General features: G+C 39.3%; 1 protein-coding gene across 1 annotated transcript in view; it reads right to left on the reverse strand.

Annotated features, from left to right (window-relative positions):
• ttc9b (tetratricopeptide repeat domain 9B) overlaps positions 1-8,058 on the reverse strand; it is a 38,356-nt gene extending 30,298 nt beyond the window's left edge. Inside the window, exon 1 of the mRNA XM_084716491.1 lies at positions 7,266-8,058. Within this exon, the coding sequence (XP_084572617.1) occupies positions 7,266-7,719 (454 nt within the window). The 5' untranslated portion in view covers positions 7,720-8,058. The remainder of the gene's footprint in view (positions 1-7,265) is intronic.
• Between the last annotated feature and the right edge of the window lie 5,016 nt (positions 8,059-13,074).

Genomic DNA, 13,074 nt, shown 5'->3' on the forward strand with positions numbered 1-13,074 from the left:
TAACAAGAGGAATGTCCCCTCCCCATCTCCCCCCATGTATACACTAATGAATACTGATGAAGACTTATACTTATATTCCATTTCTGCCATATTTGGCCTGTACCTTTTTACCTTTACAGTACTTGAATAAATACACTGTAGTTACTTCCCACCAATGTAATGAGGGACATCATAACAAGTCAAGAAGACAAGAACACACACACACACACACACACACACACACACACACACACACACACACCAACTCACAAATGCACATGCACACCAATACACTCCACTTAAACCTCATCAGCAATGTCAGCAATGGATGATCAGCGCTGAAAGCAACTCCTTTCTCACACACACACACACACACTGACAGGCACTCGCTCCAACATGTGTGACTGGGGCCGCTGCTGCTCTCCTATCATGCGTCAGAGCCGGAGACAGCTGACCAATCAGATGGCAGCTCCTCACTCATAACCACGGTGACCAACGTCTCCCCGGCAGAACTCTCTAACCAGGTGGAGCCACACAACAAAGACCTCCTGCTGGATTATTACTACAGTATGAACCAGGCGATGAGTCACTGCCTGATTTCGGTCAGAGCGAGAGGAAAGACACCTTCATTTCATTCTGTTCTTATTAACACCACCTGTCATCATCTCATTGCTACATTAACTGCCATTTTGTTTCATTTATAATGACAGGCTGAGGCCAACATGGACCACAAGAGCCTGACAGTAACCTTGAACATGAAATTAACATGTCTACAACATGCTCGTCTCTGAAATATGTATAATTGTGCTAAAATATTCAGGGTGGGCTGGATGAGAGCCTATCAATACATTATCTCAAACTGAATATATGATGATCTTTCCTAAAGTATTAATCACAATAGAGTCATGTTCATCCCAGTGAGTCAAAGGTTTTCTAGTTTTTAAGTGGCGCAAAATGCTTTAATCATGGGGTAATTTTAATTATATGTCGGTGCTGAGTAAGAATGAGTTATTTTTCTCAAGCTGTGACAGATTTGGGTAAAGTTATTTGTTATCATTCATTTGGACATGAGAGCAGTGAAGACATCTCAATATTAAAGCTAACAATTTTAGGTGCGTTATTAAAAGGCTGAAATGTTCTACATTTCTTATAGGTAACATAACCAACCATTGCTGTAATTGATCCTACTAGCATTTATTTCCTGTGTAGCTTTAGACTGATTTATCTTAGAGCTCCGTTGCTGTAAAAAAAAATTATTAAATACATTGTCCTGCTGCTGTAAAAACCCACGAGAGCTCCAAATTTGTGTTAATCTACCGCTTAAAATAGTCCCCAAAAATGCACAATTTTCTTTTGTTTAATAATGTTTGCTGGAAACTGCAGTGCCCAGCTAATTTAGGAAATTGCTGAACATATTTTAAAAATGAAACAACTGTGAGCAGATTTACATCTGCAGTAGAAACCAGTAGGCTGGAGTGTGAGACAGATGGGGGAGGGACGTTGGAACGTACCCAGTGAGCACTAACTGGGATTTCAACGTTGACTTCTAGTTGAAAACTGGGTAATATTCAATCTAAATCTCTTTTATCTTCTTTTCAAAGGGCTAAAATACAGTTACAGCATCAACATGTCATAGAACACAAATTTATCAAATAATTTTGACATTTTTTTAAATTGTAGGTTGAAAGAGAGCCAATATTGATTAGTGTGGAGACATTTCTCTGAAGTCATATTTCACTGACAGGCAAAATGTTTTATATAAAATGTCATATATATGGAATTACAGGCTTTGTGCTGCCAACAAGAAGCTTCCAGGACATCGTAATGGGAGAAGTTTTTAATGTAAAAAAACCTGCACTTACTGAAACTTGAAACTGCTGTAGCCTACATGTGTAATACTACTGTATACTGGTTACAGCTTCAACTAGCTATATGCACCTGGTCTAGCGGTATTGAGAGAAGTTAGTCTTTAGGACTATCTGCCAGAACGGTCTGGTCAGGTGTGGTATTAAGGGTCTACAGCGTCTTTTTTTTACAATTTGTTTTCTATGAGGACAGAGTGTCTGCAGCAGCATGTGGTCACTGTCTTACTTCAGACCGCTCTGACCTTTTTGTGCACCACTCTGAATGCTTCTAATTAGAAAATCTCAGCTTTTCAGAAAACCGCCGGCATCGTCACCATCACTGCTTTTTAGACAGTCATATACTAGATGGGGACACGTAACCCTGGTAACCAAGAAAATGGAGGAGAAGCTTGTCCTGTCTTGTTCTGAAACTATAATAATAGAGACAGAAAAACCCAGTTGTAGGAGCAGATTAGTCAGACACTGAATGTTGCTGGTTAGTGTTTCATCACCCTACATGTTGTCAACTTGCTGTTAATCAACCCTTATTAAGTTAGATTCAGAGATAATGCCAATTATAATGTCAAACACAGGTGCAGATCTCATTTTTTTCCACTTTGGATATAGTTTCTTAGTGAGGCTACAAGCATGAAAATTTTCAGTATTGCAGATCCTGATACCTTTGAAAATATTCTGAACGTCTTTTCACTGGTGACCATGGTACTGGTCCTGAGGGACATGCCGTTGGTTTTGGTCTTTGACATGACAGAAATATAGTGGGGTTTATTGGGGTTTTAAGGGGTTTCTGATGGGGCATAAACTGAAGCAGATGGGTATGCATATCAGCAGGAATGTGAATGTAAAGACAATAAGTCATCCATGTAAACATCTTAATAAAGTAGCAGATACTGTAGTCATTGCAAACAAATTCAGGTTTAAGTGAGGTTTCTTTGTGTGTGAGTGCGCATGTGCACACACTCCCGTCTGAGGCAGCAGTGAGGGGAGGGTATGAGCAGTATTAATACAACAACAGGGAAAAGGCCCAGCGATGGTTGCCATGGTAAATATGGCCCCCTGTCGCGTGCTAGCAGTCCATTCCTCCCCCTCTTCTCCCCACGCTGTGCCATTGCTCTCTACTCATCCTTTCCATGCCTATCATACTTAATATCGCTCCATCTGACTTCCTCTCTCTCCGTCTGTCTTTTACACCATATCTACCACTTCTTCCTCCCCCAATTTCTACCTTTTTTCTCCCTTATTTCACACCCCCTCCCTCCCCTTCTCCTGCCCTCCCCCCATCTTTCCTTCACGCCACAGTGGCCTCCCTACAGGCTCCAGACAGGCCCTGAACGCTGCGCAGAACAAGGCGACCTTCAATGCATCATGGCAGGCAGACTGGGCAGCGCCGGGGACAACAGTGAGACAAAACATCATGACCCAAAATCACACCATCCACATATGTAGTGATGCTGGAGTTTAAGTGCTGCAGTGTGCACCATTCATCATCTCCTCCTGGATGTCAACATTCATCATCTTCTGCTGAGCTCATACTGAACTCATAATTACATTTTTACAGCAAAGCTAGGCAACGTCTTCATGATTATAGCTTTTCTTATTCCACTGCAACCGTACTTTGGGTTTTCCTTGATGCAGCAAATCGTGATAAACTATTTTGTAGTTTAAATTAACACTACAAAACAAATACAAAACATATTCTCTCCTAAATACTTTCTGAAATACTGAAAATTTAGCTTGAGCAGTCTGGGCTGATGAACAGTGACTGATAGATGATTGATTGACTGACGATTCAAACTCATTTGTCTCTATTTTTTAGGTCCATTCTTGAGTGTGTGAACATATGCTCTATCTGTAATAAAATATTCTAAGTCTTCCTAAATTCTAAATTTCCCAGACCTTCTGACGGTATAGAAGACAATAAGATATGGCCAAAAGCTCTGGAGAAAGCCAAAAACCTTAACCTTGAGTTTGGAATATTTTATCAGAGGTAGTACGCGATATGAGGAGGGATGAGGGAGGATGCGATCCCCCTTGTTGGCAAAAATGCATTGAATATATCTAGTCTGCCTGACTCACTGATCCATTATCTAATTGATGTTTATGCAAGTTAGAATTCATGGCCCCGACCATGGCTCTGAAATATCAGCAGGCTAACTGTGTTGTGTGTTTTTAAAGCCATGGCGCTGTCCATGGTGCTGAAGTAGCAGTTGGATTTGTAATTGATTCTTCTGGCAGTTTTGTATTGGATCTTTAATATTCTATAAAATATATAGAACCAAATTAATACATTGCATACTAATCAGAGATATTCTTATACCTATTTTGTTTAGTCTAACTTCACCAGTGTGTCATTTTCATGTGTTAATCGATGGCTCTGCAAGATTATACAATCAAAAACATTTAAATATGTAAGATTATTTCTTTACAGTAGGGAACAGCTAATATGACTTAAGAATACTACTACTACTACTACTACTACTACTACTAATAATAATAATAATAATTTAATCTGTTGGCTAAATCATGTTTAAATCTGACTAAAAATCTATAGGTTCCGTAAATTTGACCACCTACTATTCTGATAATTGATTAATTGATTTAATAACAATCAAGCAAAAATTACAGTCTGCTTTCTTCCGTGTAATGATTTTGCAGCTTTTTTTATTTTATAAAATTTTAAATTGATTATCTTTGGGTGTTTGGACTGTTTTTCAGACAAAAGAAGACAGTACTCATCTTGGGCTTCATGAAATTGTAACTGATATTTTTCAGTATATTCTGATATTTTGTCATTTGTATTTAATGTGATTTTTTTTTACCTCCGTTCGTCCAGGTCCCTGTGGTGGTGGTGGTGGTGGTGGGGGGAGGTTGAATGGCTCAGATCCCACTGATGGTGCTTAAGGATATTCAACATCCTCCTGGATCCACATTCTTTACATACATGTTATAATTTATTGAAGAATTTTGTCATCGGAATCTGTATTTAATGTGATTTTTTTTTTTTCTGTTCTGTTCTACCACCTGAGGTTAAAAGGTTGAAGGACAGAGGGGTGTTTCACACTGTACAGATTGTAAGGTCGCCTGAGGTAAACTGTGATTTGTCATATTGGGCTATATAAATAAAATATGACTTGATTTTATATAACAATCAACTGTGAAATTAATAAAAATGATCATTCATAGCAACTCTAGGTTTTGGAGCACCCACATACAGCCTTATTAAAAGTTTAGACATTTAATAGGTCTGTTACAGCACATGAGCGTGAAGAGAGCAACTGAAAGTATAAATGTAAGTGTAATTACTACATTGATAGAACAGTTATATGAGTCTATCATTCCTGCGCTCCAGCAGGAGCTCAGTTAACCCTGAAGTAAAGTCACTGCATTAGACACGGCCTTACATCACCCGCTGGATGGTTCAGGGGACGTCTTCTCACCTCAGATCCCCTTGTGCTCAGCATGCTGAACTTTTCTCATACATACATAATGAAAACATCTCTACAATTCCCACAACATGAGCTTTTAGGTCCCGAGACTTTATCTTTTATTTATTGTCTTTTATTTATTAGAAGCAGCAGGAATATGCTGAGAAGAAATGTCAGGCAGACCATGTGAAAGGCTGTGTGTGTGACTGTCTTGAATCGATATGGAAATGATACGATGTGTTAATTTGATTGAGACACCAGAATAAACACTGCACTAATTCAGTCAGATGTGGTATACACCCTCCCCATATACACCATGTACTATGGGAGCCTGGGGGCAATTGTATAGTTTGACAATGAACTTTAAAAATAGAAATCAGCTTTTGCTTTAAATGCACACAATGCCTGACATCTAAAAGAATTTTAACCATATATGACAAACTCTTAAAGTTCCTATGAAACAGCTAGGAGTGCTTATTGTTTAAATGTTTTCTGTCAGACAGGCAGCTAGGGAGGGACTTGTCGTAGACGCTTACACTGGGTTTACAGCAGCCAATAGCGCTGTGTGTTTTACCCCACTGCCATGCCATGGATGTAAAGGTGGGAGGAAGAATGGTCCTATCAGCTGACTCTTCCTGGACTGAGAGCTTCCAGCGAACATGGCCTAACTGGGACCAAAACAACTTCTGAGACCAGCGGAGGCTAGTTTGACCACCAAGGTGTTTTTTTGTTTTTTTTGGCTAACCAAGTTAATGGCAGTCAGCAGTTAGCTAACTTAAACTCTATTGACAACTTCAGCCCCAGGAGCCGGTCGTGTTCACGGGGAGGCTGCTGAGCCCGGTTCTGTTGCCCGCAAACAATAGCTAATAGCTAACAGTTAGCTACTTTAGCAACAGGTAATCTAAAGCCATCTGTCTATCAGGAAACTGTGATTAAATAATCAAGTGTTGAGGCTGAGCAGCCAGAGGACATCAGAGGGGAAACTGCACCATATTTGCTCCATAAAATATGATCCACCTTCACAAAAATCAGTGAGTAAAGTTAACAGTTGTGCTTTTGTATGGTCAAGACCGGCTCCCAGAAACACAGCAGTCCACTCCGGTGAATGGGTGTATTCTCTTTCTCAACAACAGTTTCAAATCGTTTTCCAGACAAACTCTGAAATATCATTAAAAATACCTGATTATATCTACAAAATGGATTTTTGTCAACGTTGGGCCAGATACTGTGGTATAGGTGACATATAGTGCAATATATGTGGGATAATAACATTGAATTTGACTTCAAAGGGACATTAAGTAACATTATTAGATAATACAGCATTAATGTGGTTACTTTGATGTGTGCTTTTGTTTGAAATGCAGTGGATTGATTGTTATTAACACAAAGTTTTTGCAGGAACATGGTTGCAATGTAGTTTTTATAACATGTATCGCTGTAGAAACCTACCAAGTGAACTTCCAGAGTGTCGCCAGCCACATGCCAGTATGCTGTCGCAACGTTTCTGCCACTTTTTGGAGATATTGTGCCATTTCAATACCATAGAATACCTGTTATGTTGTAATGTTTTCTTGCATTAAATTCAATATTATAGTATTGTCTTTATCAGTTAAATTTCAGCTGAATTATCAATTAATGTACGTTTGATTCTTGCACGAAAAGATGACTTCTGTATTTTAAGTGTTGTGTAAGTTATGAGGGAAAACGTACAAAATGTTACAATTGCCCCTGGTCTCCCCTATTTGTCCACCGACAAATACACACTATGATCTATTGCTGCGTTATTACAGGCTATAACACCAGTGTTTAATTCGCCTGCCTCTGCACAGGAGAAATCCAGCACCTGCAGAAATAAGTACAGCCTCCTATAGTGTAAACCCGGTGAACCGGAGCGAACAATGGTGTCAGCAGTCCTCCTTCAAGGCTGCAGTCAGTCAGTCAGTCAGTCAGTCAGTGAGTCGGGGTGTTTTGTGGGGGTGTACCGGCTCCTCTCACCCACCTGTCAGGCTGTCGTAGCACTCGATCTCGGTGCTCTCCACGGCTCTCCGCTGCTCCTCGGTGAGCTTGGCGGCGGCTTGGTTCAGCAGGTTGACCTCGGAGCCCGTCGTCCCGTCGACTACATGCACCCCTTTGAGTTGCAGCAGCGCCCGGTGATATTTGCCGATCGCTTCCCGAAATTTCTTCTCCTTGTAGCAGCGGTGACCCTCCGCCTTGAAGTCGATGGCTTTCTGGATCTTCGCCTCCATCTCCATCTCAGCCGAGCCGGCTCGGAGCCCGTCGCCTCCAGCGGCCGCTGCCAGGCTCCGGCCACCGGTCTCCGGGTAGCTCTTTAGGCTCTTTATCGGGTGCTGTTTGGCTTCCATGTCTCTCAGTGAAAGCGGCTGGAGCGGGCCATGGTGCTCGGACACGAACGTGTGTTTCGTCGGGGAGGACCGGAGCAGCGTGCTGTGCATAAAGGATGCGGTGATGGAGCTGCAAAGGCGGCTGGCTGAGCAGGCAGGCAGGCGGGCAGGCAGGCGGTGGCACCGGAGAGAGCCTCGAAAAACAGCCAAGAAAACGGCTTCAGAGACGTCTTGTGCTCAAAGAAAAGCTGAAAAACAAATCTGAAGGATGTCTGCAGTTATAAAGATTGAAATAACGCTATAAAAGCTGGCAGAAACATCCTGAATTTCCCCGACCGTCGACAGAAAGCAGATTCCTCCTCTCTCTGGTCCTCTGGCGGAAGGATGCTCGGGTGGATTTCTATGGTAGCAGCCTCCGAGGCACACGCAGCATCAGCACCACAAACAGCGCACACACGACAACCCCTAGCGCACAGCATTGTGGGTAAAAAAAAAAGAGAAGTCGTGAGGCGTTGCTGCAGTCCAGATTTTACATGACAAAAAAAGCAGGAAACGTGCAGAAATATCCTGAAACGATGGATTATTGATCAAAAACACACTGTGCTGTAATTAATTATTATGAATAATAAAACAAACCTAACATCTGTCTGTAAATAATATCTTAATTGCATATTTATTGCACTGTCTAAGCAAAGGGTACGCCCTATTTACACCATTCACAGTAACAGTTATCTTATATTTACAATATTTTTAAATGATTAATTTATAGTATTAAATGTGTCAGATTACGTCACTCCTATTGTTTGGAAGTGGCCACAGGTCGCAATAAGAAAACAGGCTTATAGAGGGATAAATCAGCTTCAAATGATTATATCCCCTCTATCAGCATTAGATTATGGCCAAACTGGAGCTCATGATGACTTCAGCTGATAAGGTTTTCAAAGAGATGGAGACGGACAGCAGGAGGCTGCAGGGACCAAAGGAGGAGGAAGAGGAGGAGGAGGAGGAGGGCGACCTCAAGGGGACATAGAGTCAATTACACTCACTTTTTAAATGTGATGTATGGTTAAAAACATGCAGCCACCCAGCCTCTCATATGTGGCCACGCAGATGTTTAGGGATACAATTAATAATTATTTTTAATCAATTAAGCTGTAGATAATTTTCTTGAATAATCAAGTAGTTGTTTGGTCAATAAAATGTCAGAAAATAATGAAAATAGTTAAGTGTTTCACAAAGTCCATGTTGTCATATATCTTGTTTTGTCCAGAACCCAAAAATATTCACTAGAGAAGTGAAAAAAAAAAAAAAAAAAAAAAATCACATTTGAGAAACTGAAATGAGAGATTTTTAACATTCTTAGCTGGTGATGAATTTAATAGTCAGTTAATACTTGAATAATAGATAAATTGTTAAAGCTGTAGTACAGATGATGCAATTTTCTCTGCGAAACTGAATACTACACACTATATAACTATACTATATACTATAACTTTTCAAGGTTGTGACCTTACTTCCACCAGATTTATGGAAAGAGCTGGTCAGATTACTTTAAAATGTAATCAGTTACTGAATACAAATTACAGGGCAACTTTTGTAAATAGTAACGTTAACCTATGGATTACAAAAAAAAAATGCAAGTTAGTCTGAATACTTTTAAATTACTTTTGGATTACTTCAAAAACAAGAACAGCAAATATTAAATCTACTAAAAAAAGAATGGATGGAGGATAATATTTTCTCTCTTTAAAAATTTAAAAACATTTTCAGTGCAAATAAAAATGGAGTTCTACATCAGGTCTGCACAAAGTTAAGTGTTTTTCTAAAAAACATACATTTCAGATGCACTTTTCTTGAGTTAATGGAGCATTCATTATCATGAAAAAGTCTTGGCATATTCTAATAATTTTTTGTAGATAATTGATGACAATTACATTAATAAAGAATTAAAACTAATTACAAATAAATGATGGCATGTTAAAAACAATTAATTCAATTAATTGAATGTTTATATATTGTGAATGTTTATATAGTGTTTATAAAAGCTAAATCAAGTAATTTTTGATAATGTAACTATAATCTTATTACACTTTTTTTCAAATGTAATCTGGGTTGATTATAGTTACCTGTTTTTGTAGTATGATTACATAATACCAATTACATGTAATCTTTTACTACTCAACCCTGTTTATGAGCAACTGCATCTGTGCGGCGTGATTCATCTGCTCGATAAGTGGACAGATGAAAGCTTCACATGAGGATAACTCAGTCCAGGAGCAGGCTGTCCTTTCAGTGAGTCATGCAAACATCTGTAGTTGCACAGGTGTTACAAAAGCTCTATCGCCATTCTCTCATTGTTGTCATGACTAATGATGAGTGTTTTGTCCATGTCCAGGGTCAAAACAGCTATTCACTGTTCACGACACTGTAAAGTAGCACCAATTACTGGCATCTGCATGGTGAAGAGATGGCACTGCCAACTGTTTGTTCTGATTTTAAATTGCCAAGTGTCATAAGGAGGAAGCTGCCTGCATGCGTACTAGTTATTAAATTGTTACAAGAGGCAGCAACAACACAAACCAAACTGGACCAAATTACCTCAAGGACTTCATCGTCTCATAATGGTTCATTTGATCCCGGATGAGCCCCCAGTTTGTCACAACCCAGTTCAAGGCTGGACAAACGGGAGAAATCACACGACACCACACCAAATAGGGAAATCAAAGACAAACTAAACTGAATACAACAAAACCAAACTGAAGAAGCCAGAAAAGAGAGGCAGACTGGCTGACCTCCTCCAGCTTACTGAGTCCTTTAACCAGACCCTGCCCCCTCCTCTCCAGACTCTGGAAATGCTCATCAGGGAGGCTGCAGGAACATGGCAGGAGTGCAAGACGAGAGCAACGTTGTAAATTAACACTAACAAGCAACTATGAGTTCCACACTGGATGTTGATCAGCTGTTTTTAACTGTCAATTGTCTGTCAATTTAAAGCTAAGCCCGTTCTCCTGAAAACAAAAGCCCACTGCTCTGAAAACAGACTCTAGAGTTGGAGTTCAGTGGCTGCCTGCCTCACTGCCTGCCAGGCTCCATTCAGATATTGCTCAATTAAACTGTTATGAACATCTACTGAACAGTAACAGTTATTCCATCCTGGAATAGAAGTTCCAAAGCTGCAGTGTCGCTGTCAGAGAAGCAAGTATTTCAATTTAATGTTTCCTTAATGTCTGATGTCATATCATGGTCATTTCATGATAAATTACAGTAAATATATTACAGATTTCTCCTTTAAATCTAACTACAGTACATGATCCATTTACGTGCGCACTAATGTAGTCACAACTTGTTTCAAGTATTATCCCCCCTTTTAAATGGAATAAACAGCAATCTGCTTTCAAACTACAGTCTTACATCTCCCTGAGAAATTTTAAAGCTTTTCTTAACTGTTTTTTTTTTTTTTTTTTTTTTTTTACAAATTCCCTGTTATTGCATTTACTCTGTATTGGTGTTGTGTGTGTTTGCTGATTGTGTTCTTGGGGATGTTCTGGTCTCTCTTGAAAAAGATCTTAATCTCAGTGAGACTGCCTGATTAAACAAAGATTTCATGAACAGATCGAAGTTTTATAGTGTTAGTATCAGGAGATCATCTCCTAAGAAAATAGATGAATTTTTTCCTTTCCATTCAGAGAAAACCTGATGTTTGACGCCGCCTACAGCTGCCTGTAATTACAACATTTCTGTAAATATATTACCCATGTATTTGTGCTAAGGACGATACAAAGACAAATATTTTATCAGTATAGTATGGATAATATAGTTAAGATCTGGATGCTTAATTTGATTCCCTGATGCAGCTGCATAGAGAAAAGAAGCATCATCAACATAACTGTCAGTTCAGCCAACATTATGCAGCAGCAACCTCATTGAGAGAGGAGTGGGAGTTTAACAGGCTTATTGATAAATGATCGGCTTAATGTTCTCAGGGGAATATAAATATTGACTTAGCTGTCATGTCGATACTTAAAAGAGTTGCAAAGTACAGTTTGTGCCAAAGACACGCATTATAATTGTAAATGCCTCCTACACAGAAAGAAAGAAAAAAAAAAAGAACGGCAAAGACGTTTGGACTCTTTTTCTCTTTTAATTGTTTTCCAAGCACACTTTTTTTTCCGTCAATATCTTTAAAAAACCATAACAGTTCATGGTGCGTTTTGCTCCTCTTTGTACTTTAAAACAATAAAAATTCCTTAGCGTGATTTTAAACATTTCAAATATTTACAGTGTAACAAAGTTCTGGTGTGAAGTCCTAAAGACGGGTGTTAATGACCCATACTGGGATAAAGGTGAACTACCTACTGAGACCTACAGCACAGTGGCCCCCTGACACCAGGTCTGATGGCATCTCTGAGTTTCTTTATATGGATACATGATACAAGAATGCCCACATAGAAAAATATGCAGCAGAACAGGTTCTGTGCTGTCTGAAATCAAGTCTAACAAATCTATACATTGCATTTCAAAATAAACAATATTTTACTGATCCGGCCTTCAAGTAGGTGGTTATAGAAAATGTTCAGTACTATGGTAGAAAAGTTGAAATGGGTGTCTTTAGTTCAGAGGTGTGAGCTTCTACTCCACAAAGCACAGAAGTAGAAGAGGAGGTGCGGTGCTCTTCCTTGATTCAAGTGTTTATAGAGGTCGTTCTGTGTCGCCATTTGAATTTCCACTCACTGAAATTAAGAAGCTGTCACTTTTACACATTTTCTACTTTCAAAACGTGATTAGAGGAGGTAATTTTGAGGTGGTGAAGGTAATAAGAAGTAGAAAGATTTAAAGGGATAGTTTGGATTATTTGAAGTGGGGTAATATGAGGTACTTATCCATATCGAGTGTAATACCTACGGCAGATGGCGGTCGGCAGTTTAAGAGTAAGTATTTTAGCCAATATCAATATCATTTCAAGTGCACTTTATATTTAGAATATTTTCACCAGTTTACCTTCACATCAGACAGCTTTTTCTGAAGGGAAACTGCTTTTATATACACCAAATATTTCTCTCTGTCGCTCAACCAAATTTCTTTTGCAAAATCAGCCATTTTACCTATGCAGAAGAAAAGAGTTACTCACTACTACAACCGCCTCGATCTGTTAATTTTTTTGTGTTATTGTGTGACTTTGGTCGATTTGAAGTAACCTTTTAAAATGCAAATGTAACCCTAACCCATAAAACAAACAAACTAACCGATCGAGGCAGAGAGTTGCTGGTCTACTGTTTTCCTGATTACGGATTTTGCCAATGAAGTCTGGTTCATTTGGACAAGTGCGGCATCTGACTTTAAAAATGGCAGTTTCACATCTGAAAAGGCTGTCCGATGGCAACGTAAAGTGGTGAAAATATTCTAAATACAGCATACAGACTTTTTAGATGGATCTTATTTTCAGTGGCAAAATTACGTTTTGCTACT

This window comes from Lutjanus erythropterus, chromosome 4 (assembly GCF_056507025.1).
Source record: "Lutjanus erythropterus isolate fLutEry1 chromosome 4, fLutEry1.hap2, whole genome shotgun sequence".
Taxonomy (NCBI): domain Eukaryota; kingdom Metazoa; phylum Chordata; class Actinopteri; order Lutjaniformes; family Lutjanidae; genus Lutjanus; species Lutjanus erythropterus.